This window comes from Lissotriton vulgaris, chromosome 1_1 (genome assembly GCF_964263255.1).
Source record: "Lissotriton vulgaris chromosome 1_1, aLisVul1.2, whole genome shotgun sequence".
NCBI classification, from domain to species: domain Eukaryota; kingdom Metazoa; phylum Chordata; class Amphibia; order Caudata; family Salamandridae; genus Lissotriton; species Lissotriton vulgaris.
The window spans coordinates 1,458,691,516-1,458,706,888 of NC_141685.1; the positions used below are offsets into that span (position 1 = coordinate 1,458,691,516).

Here is a 15,373-nt window from a genome sequence, read left to right on the forward strand (position 1 = left end):
CGTTTCATTACTGAGAAATGGGGGGAGGGAGTTCTACAAATGAGGACCCAGGTAAGCGAAAGACCTACCTCCCATACGAGACAGTCTAATCTTAGGAACTGAAAACTTAGTCTGGGTAGAAGAGCGGAGAGAGCGTGCAGGTGTATAAGGATGGACAATGGCCCTTAGATATTGAGGGGCACTGCCAGATTTTACTTTAAACATATAGCTCAGGGTTTTGAACTTCACACAATTCCAAACCCTGAGCCAATGAAGCTCACAGAGAGAGCTTGAAACAGAGGTCATTCTTGGGATCTGGCAAAGCAGCCTGGCCGCCTCATTCTGGACCACTTGCAATCTGGGTATCACATCCTTATTGGCTCCTAAGTACAGGATGTTGCCGTAGTCCAGGCTAGATGTAATAAGAGCTTGGACTACCTTTCATTGAGTGAAACTAGGCAACATCCAGAGGATCTTTCTAAACCATTTCAGGATAGTGAATCAGTTAGATGCCACCTTACTGCTTGCTGCTTCATTGATAGTTGAATCAATGATAATACCCAGATTGCGAACTTGAGCAGTGATATGAGGTAAAATTTTCATTTCAGGTGGCCAGTGCTGAGGGCCCCAAAGGTCCTTATTCTTTTCCAAAATGAATACCTCAGTTTTATCATCATTAAGCTTTATTGAATTGGCTGCCATCCATCTAACAATTTTCCTTAAACCTGTCTGAAGAGATGATTTCTTAGAAGTCCTATTCGCTTATAAAGAGAAAAATATTTGAGTATCATCGGCATAGGAAAAAATGGACAACTCTGCTTCCTCAGCTATAGTTGCCAAAGGCTTAACATAAAAATTAAACAATAAAGGACTCATAATGGAGCCTTGAGGAACTCCATAAGGTGACAAATGGGTTTTAGATGCTGCTTCAGAAGAAAAAACCTGGAATGTGCGGTTAGTCAAAAAGTCGGCAAGCCAATTAAGTGCTGGACCAATGACGCCCAGCGAACACAGGGCTTTCAGTAACACTAAATGAGACACTGTGACAAAGGCGGCGCCTAAATCTAATACTATAAGCGCCACCGTGTTTCCAGGGTCCAGAAGGGGTTGCTTCTTGGTACCCCCTAAGAGTGCTGTTTCAGTCTAAAAGCCTTCCCGGAAGCTTGCCTGTGATGAATGCAGGAAATTTTGAGCGGAAGCAAATTCACTAAACTGAATATTAATGTGTTATTGCAGAATTTTTTAATATACTGAAAGCAAAGAAATTGGACAGAAGTTGGCCAATCGTGTCGGACCAGCATTCGCTTTTTTTAAGAGAACCACAGCGTGCTTCCAATCCGCCGGAATACGTGGATTCACGGATGGAGGCATGAAGTAGCTCCATAATAACTTTCAGGGCAGATGAATCCAGTTTCTGCATTACCTTAACAGGAAGCTGGTCTCCTGGTGAGCCCGATTTAAGGCTGCCTAAGATTTGCTTAAAAGAGGTAGCATCTAAAAGTGCCCAGTTTTCAAGTGAAGAACCAGATTCTACAGGTGTATCATCCAGCTGTTCAGCTATTTTAGGTGTTAAAGAAGTTTGAATTGTTGACAGTGAAGTATTGACCTGATAAACATTCAGAGCTGAGTACATTTTTTCCACTTTCCTGAGAAAGAATTCTGCCAAATCCTCACATTGTATTTCGGTAAGTGTAGGGGGGCTGGGTAGGTTAACAACTTTGAACAAGGTCTTAGGATTGTTCTGTACATTGTAAATGGTAAAATTCCCGTATTCAGCTTTTGCGGTATTACAAGACGAGTGATAGGCTCTTATTGCCATTTTATAAGCAAGTTTAGATTTAATTGAATAATCCTTCCTCCAGCGTCTTTCAAATTCTTTACATTTACTTTTTTCCTGCTTTAGTTTCTCCGAATACCAGGGGGCAGGAGGGCGATGATTATTCAGTTTCTTCGTAGAGAGAGGAAGACATATATCAATAGATTTTTTAAGCCAACAGTGGACATTTTCTAGGTCAGCTAAAGAGATTTGATTAGTATCAGGCGCATTTTGAGCTAAGGACTGGCTTAAAACTTCAAAATTAAACTTCCCCAATTTCTACATTTAGCTTTACCACCTATGGCATGCATAGATGGATTAGGCGAAACTTGCTTAAAACTAAAGCTGGTCAAGTAGTGGTCTGACCACGTCACAGGAAGAGCTGGGGGACAATCAATCTCTAAAAGATTGGAAAAAATAGGATCAAGTAAATGCCCAGCCAGGTGGGTGGCACCAGAATTATGTAGTAAATATGCATGGCTGCTAAGTCTGAAATCAAAGCAGTACCAATCCTACAGGTAGGGTCATCAAAATGCAGATTTAAATTGCCCAAGATGGTAAAATTGGCAGTGTGCAAGAGTTGAGCAGCGATCAGATCGGGAAAGACAGGAGCCCATGGGCCAGCAGGCCAAGGGGGACGATAAATCAGGGACCCTGAAAAGGTGAACTGGGGATTTAGGGTCAATCTAAATAAGGCAGCTTTGCAAATCAATGCAGATTAAATCTTCAAATTTGAAGGAGTATAGATTTGTATAAATAATCGCAATGCCACCACCTGATTTCTCTTTCCTATCCTTCCTCATTATTATATAGTTGGCGGTCAAGTCGGTTGCTACGTTAGGGCCAGAGCTATCACATAGCCAGGTTTCCGTAAGGAATATGGCATCCAGTTGCTCATACAACAATAAATCGAAATTGTAGGCTTTGTGCTTAGCAAGCGAGCGACAATTCATGTTTTAAAAGGTAAACATCTGAGTCTGCAGTGCATTGAAGTGAATGGATCAGTCCTGCGCCGCTCCACCAGAGTAAACAGCAGCCCGACCAGGACTCCATGAAGCATCCAGCAAACTCTCCAGGAGCCCCACGAGAAACCACCAAGTGAGACCCCAGTCCGGTTGAACGCTCGTGCCTGAGCAAGGACTGTTGATCTTATTTATTGAGGGATTCACGTCAGATTCTGCCCCGGATCAACGTCTAAGGTACTACAATACATTTAAAGGACAAAGTTAGATGTCTAAGTTAGATGGATGGCATAACTTACTGATCTCGAATAGAAGTTGAGTGGCAATGGTGAAATTACATGTCTGGCCCTTACTGAACTATCTGTCTACATCAATCCTAATACACCGAAGTTAGAGGCCACCTGCCCTTTCTGCGCACAAATGATCCCCCTATCCCCTAAGGAAACCGCAAGTAAGGTCAGCACCCGCACCCCCAATTGCTTATATCGACCGACCTCAAAATGACTGCCATATGCATCCACGACTTCTAATAAATAGAGCCCAACAAGTCCCAAGGTCCCCTCCCCACCATCTGAGATACCATACCCCTAGGAACAACCCAGAACTGACCCAGAATAGCTCTGCAGTGCGCCCAAACCCCAGAAAAAGCACTACACCCCCCCTAGACACCGCCTGACTTCTAAACGGTGAATCGATACCCCCCCACTGTGCTGCCCAATCCCATAGATCTGGTGCCTATCATCTCTATGGCACAAGTTTCCCTCTGCCCCAAATAAAGATGGAACCTTTTCTCTAGAGCCCCCAGCCCGGCAGGAAGCTCTTGCCCCCTGCCAAGGGTGCCTGGCCCTAGGATGGCTACCCCCTAGAGCTCTAAGAGCCACAGCCTACCAGCTGACAAGCCCTATTAACCTATCAGATCCTGCGCCTTGCTCAAAGAGGATCCCGGGAATTAGAACACTAGACCTACTAGGAACTACGACCCCTCATAGGACCCTGCCCGGCCGTTGCCTGACTTTCAGAGTCCTGACTATAACTAACAGGCCCAGACCAGTCACCAACGGTAACTGTTAACACAACATCCATCTCACTCTCGACTGGTCTGATTTACCCCCTCCCCACCTCACACACACTCCCCTTCTGTGACTTGATCCCCCCCCTGCACACAGTACCTCCACAATGGCTCCTGACTCGCCAACCCCTCCCACACAATCCCTACCTACACATCTGAAACACCATAGCCCGAACTCATACACCATTATCTTCCCCCCTCCTCTCTGCTAAAATGAGACGAATCTTCAAACAGAAACTAATCCAACAACACGAAGAAACCCTATTTACAGACAACTACAACTCCTCTTCCAATGGTCCGATTAAGATGGACCTAATTTTCCACACGGAGAGACCTGAAGACTGCATCTCCATGCTCAGAACGCAAACTTTATATCACCAAAACTACATCCATGCCTCACATCTGCACACTAACTTTCCTGCTCCCCAATCACTCGTCTAGAAGAGGGATCACATCCATGACCATCTGCACTAATGGCACTGCCCTCATTTAGGCAAACAATGGGAACCTTGAAGCTTTTGACTCCCTATTTCTCTCACCCTGATCTGCTCTCCCGCACCTGCCTCGCCCCGCCTCAACCCAAAGCCTGCTTACAACTACAGCTAACTTTGAAGCTTTCATCTCCCTCTTCCACTGACTCTGATCCGCTCTGACCAGATCCGCTCCCCCCACCCGCTTCACCCCGCCTCAACCCAACTCCTGCCTACAGCCAACTGGCCCCAACAGGGAACTCAATCCACAGCACCACATGACCCCACCACACACCCCCGGGTCACCACTCATTTCAGTACCCCTACCAAGCATATCCCACAGCTCCCTATGGAAAACACAACCTCCCTCCATACTGGATCCACCCTCTGCAACCTCACGGACGAGACCCGCTGACAGTGACCCCTATCTTCACTAGTTCCCTCACAGCTCTCAGACACTCAAATTCATCTCATGTCCCTATCCACCCCCTCCATCAACTTCAAAAAAGGGCAACCTGTCCTACACAATCAATAAGAGACAACTCTCCCTCAATAAGATCTTCACCACACAAGACGAATCCTTGTGTGCCCTCAACCCCTCCCACGACTCTATGGCGCAGTGACTCGCGTCACTGGAAAATAAGATAAACGCGATCTCCCGGGGCCTAACCGAAATCCTCACCAATCTAGATAAAGCATGCAGACCCCACCAATCTCCTCCCTGGGCTCCCCCCACTGTCAACACCAAAAACCCCGCCTGGCCCTCAGGAACCCTTGAAACTCAGCCTCAGAGACCCCCCTAAAAGGGTCATGGAACCCTGGCCACAAAAAGCCTCAAGAACCGCAGTCTTAGGGCTCAGAATCGCGCAATTTCCAATACAAAACTCCTGAACTCAAAACCCACTAGAACAGAAACAGCCATGTCCGACAACGAAGCAGCCATTCTAGCCTCTTCCTACAACACACCCCCCTTTGACTCCCCTAAATCAAAAATCAAAGCGATCACAGGTCTCCGAAAAGCCCTTCCCTGCACAAAACCCCCGAGATCGCCCTTCCTTAACACCATACCTAGGACGACCAAAGAAAAGACCGCCAGCAACAAAGAGCTTTTCACCAACTGCTTACTTATCAACTGCAGGTTGGCCTCCCTACATGCAACTGAACTAGCATAGGCCATCCTCTTGCATGACATTGACATTGCGTTCCTCACTGAGACCTGGCTCAAAGAGATATCCCCACCATGCTTAGACATGCTTGTACCCCCGGGCATCTCCCTCATTAACAAAGACAGGAAAGACCAGCGAGGGGGAGGGGTTGCTATTATCCATAAGGACAGGGTGTGAGTGTTTGATTGGTTCAGATGCTCCGTCCATTTCCACCCCCTTTTGTACCGCTTTTGGCTGCCATAAGTGTGGCAGGGTATGCTCAGACGTGAGTCTCTTGCTCACTTTGCCACTGGAATCAAGCAAGCCGGGCTGAAGACGGCTGGAATGCCAGAAACCGGTCCTCGGAAGCTTGTTTCCGGTCCAGGGAAGGCATGGCTAGGCAGTTCGGGCTGGACTGTTCCCAAGAGGCACAGGGTCAGACTGATTTGCATATAGCCATGTCTGAACTGGGGTGGCAGAGTGGGCTAAAGAACGGTGATAGATTAAACCCAGATCTTTTGACTGGGTGTGAGTGTTTGATTGGTTCAGATGCTCCGTCCATTACCACCCCCTTTTGTACCGCTTTTGGCCGCCATAAGTGTGGCAGGGTATGCTCAGACGTGAGTCCCTTGCTCACTTTGCCACTGGAATCAAGCAAGCCGGGCTGAAGACGGCTGGAATGCCAGATACCGGTCCTCGGAAGCTTGTTTCCGGTCCAGGGAAGGCATGGCTAGGCAGTTCGGGCTGGACTGTTCCCATGAGGCACAGGGTCAGACTGATTTGCATATAGCCATGTCTGAACTGGGGTGGCAGAGTGGGCTAAAGAACGGTGATAGAGTAAACCCAGATCTTTTGACTGGGTGTGAGTGTTTGATTGGTTCAGATGCTCCGTCCATTACCACCCCCTTTTGTACCGCTTTTGGCCGCCATAAGTGTGGCAGGGAATGCTCAGACGTGAGTCCCTTGCTCACTTTGCCACTGGAATCAAGCAAGCCGGGCTGAAGACGGCTGGAATGCCAGAAACCGGTCCTCGGAAGCTTGTTTCCGGTCCAGGGAAGGCATGGCTAGGCAGTTCGGGCTGGACTGTTCCCATGAGGCACAGGGTCAGACTGATTTGCATATAGCCATGTCTGAACTGGGGTGACAGAGTGGGCTAAAGAACGGTGATAGATTAAACCCAGATCTTTTGACTGGGTGTGAGTGTTTGATTGGTTCAGATGCTCCGTCCATTACCACCCCCTTTTGTACCGCATTATCCATAAGGACAACATGGTCATCACAGAAACTAACTCTTATGACTACAATACATTTGAATGTCTCTCATCCATCATCAAGACAAAAAAGATAGTGGGTCTGTACTTTGTCACCTTCTCTATCACCCCTGTGGTAAAAACGCCGGATTCAGAGAACAACTATCCGACCTGATAGCTCAGGGTGTACTCGGTGATACTAATAATCTAATTCTTGGCGACCTGAATCTACGGTGGAATGAGACCAACAACCCTCTATTCCAATCGCTATCCAGTCGCCTCTGGATAACAATTTAATCCAGTACTGCACAGAGAAGACGCACTACAAAGGAGCCACATTGGATGCCATCACTGCTCAAAGAAACCCAATCACTATCAACCATATACTCCCTGTGACTGGTCAGACCACCACATGATCCTATTTCATATCAACCAACCCACTCTCTCCCAATCACCTCCACAAGACCCCCTAAAATGGCTGAGAAACTTCTCCCAGGTTTCCTTGGGAATCCTCGAAGAACGGTAAGCTCACTTCTACCCAACACAAATGACCACCTCTCCACTAACGACCTCACCAATTTTTACAATGCTAAGCTAGTGTCCTTGCTTGACAAAATAGCTCCATTAAAGCTCAAAAAGAGCAGAGCCATCCCATCCAGATCATGGTTCAACTCTGACCTCAACTCCGAAAGGAGGAATCTAAGAGCCAAAGAAAGAAAGTGGAGAAACAACCCTACCTCCATCCTCCGTGATCTACTCAAATCAGCCCATAGGAAGTACAACAACCACATCAAAAACAAGAAATCCAGCTCTTTCCGCTCAGCGCTGGATAGTGTCAAAAACAGACCTAAGGAGCTCTATAGCATCATTAGACAACAAACTTCCAAGCCTGTGTCCTCATCTGTTCAGGCATCCAAAGAACTTTGTGACAACTTCGCCCATTTCTTCAACAACAAGATCTCAAAAATCGAACTATCACTGGACATCAACAACTCGCACCTCATGAAGAGCATCACGGCTGGGCCGAATGATATTTCTCCTGGCTCCTCTCCAAATTCCTGGCTCAGCTTCCGTCCCATTCAAGAAACTGAGATAATCACACTGATCTCCACCTCCAAACCCTCAGCTCATGTCCTAGACCCCATTCCTCCCCTACTGACCAAAAAAATGAAGCACGCCTTTGCACCGCTCTGGATCACAATCATAAATAGCTCCCTGAAAAACAGAGTGGTTCCTGACTGCCTTAAATTGGGTCAAGTCACCGCCCTGTTGTAAAAACCCGGCCTAGATTGACAGATCTGAATAATTTTAGACCTGTGTCAAACCTCACCCTGCTCTCAAAAACACTAGAAAGATGCATACTACATCAACTAACACAGCACCTGGACAACATCAACCTCCTGGACCCCCACCAGTCTGGCTTCAGAAAAGGCTGCAGCACAGAAACCGCGATTTTCAACATCATGGACGATATACATGGATCACTAGACTCTGACCAATGCTGCCTCCTCATTCTCCTTGACCTCTCTGCAGCATTTGATACGGTTGATCACACACTCCTCATAAGGGCTCTCCAAGAAAGAGCTGGTCTTGGTTCTCCTCCTTCATTCACAATCGCACGCAAAAAATAAAAATCAGAAACTTTGCTTCCGAACTCCAGCAAGTCAACAAGAGCATCCCTCAAGGCTCTGCTCTCACCACAACTCTTTAACATCTACATGGAACCTCTCTCCAAACTACTCAGAAAAGCCAACTGTTGCTTCCACCTCTATACTGATAATACTCAGATCTATCTGGCAACTACCTCTCTCAAAGACATTCAAAGACTAAATGATGCCTTGAAAGATGTCCAACACTGGTTGAGGAGCAACCACTTGAATTTAAATCCTGACAAGACTGAGACACTCCTCATCTCCAACAAGGAAGATAACCTGATGTACGTTGTTATAATGCATGCTTTTACCACGCATGCTTTTACAACGCAGGTTTTTCAACGCAAGTCATTACAACAACTTGCTTTTGGGGGTGCTGGATAGTGAATAGTTTAATTTACTATTCCAACTCCAGTCCCCGTGGATAGTAGGGAAGGTGTTGGATAGTATATTAAACTATTACCAATCCTAGAGCGCCCCCCATCGCAATTCGTTGTAATGACTTGCGTTGAAAAACCTGTGTTGTAAAGGCACTGCGTGGTAAAAGTTTTGTTGTAAAGGATGTTTCCCAAGATAACCCCCCAAATCACCGAAAGGTTAAAGGCTATCGATGCTCTCAACGGAAATCTCACTCTAGCAGACTCTTTCAAATCTCTAGGCATCACCCTAGACCCAAACCTGTTCATGATGAGACACATTAAGAATTCGGCCAAAAGTACGTTCCTTAACCTCAAATTACTAAACAAAAAAAAACTACATTCCAACCAATGATCTTAAACAGGCCACCCAATCTCTGGTACTGTCAAGATAGGACTATGGGAAAGCAGTCCTAGCAGGAATTCCTAAATCGCATTTGGCTTCCATCAAAACAACGTTACATGCGGCCGCCAGAATGATCACCGGCATCAAGAAATTTGATCATATCTCCCTTGCACTCAAGGACCTCAAATGGCTTCCAGTCGAAATGCGAATTAGCTTCAGAACAGCCTGCATAACCCATAAAGCCCTTCAAACCGGCAAACCCGAGTACCTGGCGAAAAAACTCACAAAAGCAAGCCAATCCAAAAACCTGAAAAGCTCAAACTCTCTCCTACTCATCCCACCTAAAACCAGAAGGAAAAGAACTGCAGACCGATCTTTCACTGGAAGCGCTCCCAAAATGTGGAATTCCATTCCCCCGCACATCAGAACTATTCCCTCCTTTGTAGAATTCAAAAGCCAACTGAAAACCCTGTTCCTCAACCGCTCCCTAGGAAGTGGATGGCTTGGGACAGACAGCAAACATCGAGTTCTGCTCCAACCCTAAGACTCCAAAGAACTTCAAAGCCAAAAAATGTCCTGCACCACAATGTGTTGCTCTTTATTTTTTACGCTCGTGTGTTGATATGTCGCTCCTCTATCTTGTATCTGATGATTACATGTTATGCACCTACTGAAAGCGCTCTGAAACCCCTGGGTCTGGACAGCGCTATAGAAAACTTCTTAAATAAAAACATCTTAAATAAATACCTACATTATTGACCATGCCAGAGGAATTAGTTAGACTCTTAGGTACAGGCAAGGTAGGGGAAACGACCATAGTATTATCATTATCCCTATTTAAAACAAACTGACAGTCAATGCAACAAAAACCTGTAGATTCAGGATGGAATGTCATACATTCAGATGGTTAGAATATACACAATGCTAATAATTTCTTACTTGAATATTTGATGAAGGCTTTGCTGGTTTGGGCAGAACTTCTAGCCCCTAGATCCGGTCTGGCGCGGACGGGCGCAGACGGGCTTGCCTTCGGCACTCCGGCACCGCACGTCCGCTGCGCATTTGATCTGTGGACATTAAGTAAGGTAATGGAGGACGGCGTGCCTGGTATCTGGGGTATATTGCATCAAGGCTAGGAAGGGTCCCCATAAGAAGGTAGAGAGCAAAAATTAAGAGTAAGGTGTTCTCTAATGGGCCCCCAACTAGTTCCAAGGGTAGAGTTTCCCAACCCACTGCTGAAAAGAAGAAATGGTTCCCTATAGGTAGGACTGCAGGAAAGGCACACCTGAATGTTTTCAGTATATTCAGAAAGGGCACTTCAAGGGAGATGCCAAGTGTCCTAAGCAGACACAGCCCCCCACCGGTGGTAAGCCACTAGGTTTGGCTAGTGTAGTGCTTAGGGAGGAGTTGATCCCAACTAGGGGTGTGGATACAGCTGAGGTTACCCTAGTGTCCCGGGTTGGCAGAGAAATGGTACAAACCAACTGCATGCCTGACAATACTGAAAGTATAGACATTGGGTTACCATTAATGGGAAAAGGGTGGAGGCTCTGAGAGACCCAGTAGGATGGCCAACTGATGTAATCTGGTGTTTTCAGATCAGGTAGTCCCTAATATGATCCACCAAGTTCTTGGTGCACTCAAGTTGTGGATACTAGAGAGAGTCTGCCTGTTAAGCAGAAAACGTACCTGTTGTCTGACAGAGTGAGGGCCAACAGCTGGTGTTACAGATTATTGAGCCCTCCAACACCAGAAGGGCACTATCAGTTCGATGTCATCAATCAATCAATCAATCATAATACTTGTATAGCACACTACTCACCCGGAAGGGTCTCAAGGCGCTTTGGGGGAGGGGGTCCGCTACTACTCGAACAGCCAGGTCTTGAGTTGTCTCCTGAAGGCGAGGTGGTCCTGGGTCAGCCGAAGGTGGATGGGCAGGGAGTTCCATGTCTTGGCCGCCAGGTAGGAGAAGGACCGGCCTCCGGCGGTGGCTCTTCGGATGCGTGGTATGGTGGCAAGGGTGAGGCTAGTAGATCGTAGCTGGCGGGTGGGCGTGTAGAAGGTCAGGCGGTCGTTGAGGTACTTGGGGCCCAGGTCGTGGATAGACTTGTGTGCGTGGGTGAGGAGCCTGAACGTGATCCTCTTGTTGACGGGGAGCCAGTGCAGGTCCCTCAGGTGGCTGGAGATGTGGCTGCGTCGGGGGATGTCCAGGATGAGTCGGGCGGAGGCGTTCTGGATTCGTTGGAGTCTTTTCTGTAGCTTGGCTGTGGTCCCGGCGTAGAGGGTGTTTCCGTAGTCCAGACGGCTGGTGACGAGGGACTGGGTGACCGTCTTCCTGGTTTCGGTCGGGATCCATCGGAAGATCTGCGAAGCATGCAAAGGGTGTGAAAGCAAGATGAGGAGACGGCGTTGACTTGACTGGTCATCGAGAGGGAGGAGTCCAGGATGAAGCCCAGGTGGCGTGCGTGGTCTGTTGGCTTGGGAGCGGTGCCCAGGGCTGGGGGCCACCAGAAGTCGTCCCATGCGAAAGGCGATGGTCCCAGAATGAGGACTTCCTTCTTGTCTGAGTTCAGTTTCAGGTGGCTGTTCTTCATCCATTCGGCGACGTCTTTCATCCCTTTGTGTAGGCTGGTTCTGGCGGTGTCGGGGTCTCTGGTGAGGGAGAGGATCAGCTGGGTGTCGTCGGCATAGGAGATGATGTTGAGGTTGTGTTCCAGAAAAGGGGGTGGTGATGAACAGAGTGTCTGAATTAAGCAGACCACTCTTACCCAGTCCAAAGATCAGGGCTTAATCCATCACCGTTATTTAGCTCACTGCACCATCCCAGCTCAGAACCTGGCTATATGCAAATTAGTCTGTCCCTGGCCCAGTGCATCATGGGAACAGGGCAGACCAAACTACCAAGCCAATTCTTCACCAGAAAGGAGACAAGCTACCGGGGACCGGTTTCTGGCATTTCAGCCGTCGTCGGCCCGGCTTGCTAGAATCCTGATGGTGCAGTGAGCAAGGGACTCATGTCTGAGTATACCCTGCCATACCTATAGTGGCCAAAAACGATTCAGAAAAGGGGGTGGTGATGAACAGAGTGTCTGATTTAAGCAGACCACTCTTACCCAGTCCAAAGATCAGGGCTTAATCCATCACCGTTATTTAGCTCACTGCACCATCCCAGCTCAGAACCTGGCTATATGCAAATTAGTCTGTCCCTGGCCCAGTGCATCATAGGAACAGGGCAGACCAAACTACCAAGCCAATTCTTCACCAGAAAGGAGACAAGCTACTGGGGACCGGTTTCTGGCATTATGCCAGAAAACGGGTCCCCGGAAGCTTGTTTCCTTCCCGGTATAAGAATTGGCTTGGTAGTTTGGTTTGCCCTGTTCCCATGATGCACTGGGCCAGGGTCAGACTAATTTGCATATAGCCAAGTTCTGAGCTGGAAGGGTGCAGTGAGTTAAAAAAACGGTGATGGATCAAGCCCTGATCTTTGGACTGGGTAAGAGTGGTCTGCTTAATTCAGACACTCTGTTCATCACCACTAAGCATGGGCGAATTTTGCGGATCTCGCGTTCGCGAATTTTGCGGATTTGCGAACTCGCAATCCGCAAAATCCGCGATTTCCCGCGAATTTGCGGATTTTTTTTTTTTTGTGTGTTCGCAATTGTTTCTGCCAGTTCGCGAGGATTTGGTACTAGTTCGCAATTGCGAACTTACTTGTCGGCCTGCAACGGTCGCGATTATGTTGTTTCTACGTCTGGTTCATCATCACAGCCTCCCAGCACCCTCTGTTTTACCACTGGCACCCTCTCTTTGACCCATGCCACCCTCTGTTACATCAATGCCACCCTCTGGTTCATCATCACTGTAGAAGATGGGGGGGAAAAGCAAGCCCACCTGCCCTGCTTGAACTGACATGAATTAATTTGGGGTTAGTTTATTAACAACACCTGCCCTGCCCCAACTGACAATAATGAATTAGGGGCTAATTAATGTGTCACTGAAAGAATTTAAAGTTCCAGCCTGGCACCTGCTTGTCTGCTCCTTTAGCTGTAAATCAGGACCTTTGTGGCATACAGTTAAGGTCAGAGCAGGGTCACACAAAATAGTTGCAAGCAGGCAACCGAATTCTGGAGGGCCCCCTCAGGAAGCACTACAAAGAATCGTTACAAATCATGAGGTTGACCTTTTGCACCTGCTCATTGCTTTTGCTTTTGCTGAAATCGTTTTTCGTTTTTTTTCGCGCTATTCGCGGGGCGCGGCGTCGTGCGAAACCGACCGCGGAAGCCGCCAATTCGTGCGAATGAGCATTTTATTTTTTTGCGGCTTGTTGTTTCGCGAGTTTTTTTGCAGTATTCGCGAGCCGCTTGCAGCGCAACACGCGAATTTACCCCAAGGTCGAGTACGGGCGCGGCCATTTTGTTTCCGTGATGTATTTCCGTTTCCGCCCGCTATGTATAATCTCGCGCAGTAAGCGCATTGCGAGTAGAGGTTCGCACGAGATCGCGCGGGAAATCTACAGGTTCGCACGAGATCGCGAGGAAAATCTGGCGCGAACTTTCTTTCGCGCTCGTGAACGGGCGCCGGCCATCTTGTTTTTCATTCATTTCCTGTGTCTGGGCATGGTGTTTAATCCTCTTGGTATCTTTGCCATCCTTTGCTTGTTTTCAGTTTTTTTTTTACGATTTTGCTTCTTATCTATCCCTCTCTTTTCCTAGCTGTATATTTTTGTCTTTTCTGCTATTTTTCTTTACTTTTAAACTACTTTTTTAAACTCTTTTCTTTTCTTCTTCCCTATCCTATTCTTTCTTAATTTTCTACTTCTTCCTACCTTACCTGCCCAGACCATGGTCAAGCCAGGCGCCGTGAAGCTGCCCAGGCACTTGAGGGCCGCAGCGGCGGTGGGGAGTAGTGCTGGACCCAGTGGCAGGACAGCATGCGGGAGATTGAGGGGGGAGCAGGTGACGCGACGGGAGATATTCAGCCCGGAGGAAGTGGGCGCGCTGGTCTACTTCGTCCAGCGCCGCCTGCCCAGGACCATCGCGGGAGGCGGCAGGATCGCGGCCGGCGGCTACAACATGCGGGAGCGCCGGAAGCGGTGGGAGAAGGTGTGCTGGGCCATATCCCACCTCTACGGGGTCCAGCGCACCTACAGCCAGGTCACCCATCGCTGGACGGACCTCCTGGACCGCGAGCGCGACCTGCTGGACCAGCTCGGCTTGGAGATCCCCGGGCTTGGTGAGTAGTAGTAGCCATTTAATCACTCACTACTATGATGTTTTCTCCCGCTCTGTGTTGTTGTATTGCAAATATTTGTTTTTTACATGGAGCAAGCCAATAATGCCGCTGATGACGATTACATTGTAGTTAAATTATATTTCAAAATCTTCTGTGCATTTCAGGTGCACTGCTTTCCTTCTCAGTGGCGTTGCTACTATGCTTATTTGTTTTCTATTTCGTGGTCTCATTGGCCTGAGTAACTATTATGTATGAGTGTACTTTACAGAACTGCGTAATGCTAGACACTAGGGGGCAGATTACATTTACAAGCCCCTTGCGCCATGTTTACGTTGCCTTGCGTGACGCAACAGCGGCGTAAACGTGCCGCATCCCTGCGAGTCATTTACAGCATGACGCATCTAGGGAGATGCGTCACGTTATAAAGCCATGGGCCTGCACCACAATGGGTGCGTTCCTAGTACGCAGGGTGGGCGGTCCAGCGGCTGTGCGCCTCGCAAAATTGCCTGCGTGAAATGTACAAGATTTAACGCAGGCACTTCTGCGACGCTGCTACGTCAATTCAATTCCTTATGTCTGCTCGAAGCAGGCGAAAGGACTGACACAGCATGTGAAGTATTGGGTGGCCCTGAGCATTACTGGAGTTGCATTGCGTTGGCGACGTGACTCCAGCGATGCGCCGCTCTTACGTGACGAGATGCGTCACGCAAGTGCCTACCCTTGCGCCAGGGCGCGCCGCATTGTAAATGAGGCACATCTGCCGTGTCGCAAGGGTAGTTTTGCGTGACGCATTTGATCTGGCGCATCTCTGGAGATGCGCCAGAACGCGTAAGTAAGTATGCCCCTAAGGGGCAGAATTGCAATTACCGTCGCATCCCTGCAAAGTAGCAGGGATGCGCCATTAATTGTGCGGCCCGCTACCACCACCAAACATGGTGCGCCGTATTTGCAATGCGGCGCACCATGGGCCCAAAACGTCACCAAAGCTTTACTGCTGGAGTTGCGTCGCAACGATGGCGCAGCTCCATCAATGCTC

The 15,373-nt window shown here is 48.2% G+C and overlaps 1 protein-coding gene across 1 annotated transcript in view; it reads left to right on the forward strand.

The window, feature by feature from the left end:
• Nucleotides 1–15,373, forward strand: part of LOC147750671 (uncharacterized) — a 77,952-nt gene that overhangs the window by 34,257 nt on the left and 28,322 nt on the right. The window contains exon 5 of the mRNA XM_086930178.1: nucleotides 14,121–14,337. Coding sequence (XP_086786304.1) covers nucleotides 14,121–14,337 — 217 coding nt within the window. The remainder of the gene's footprint in view (nucleotides 1–14,120; nucleotides 14,338–15,373) is intronic.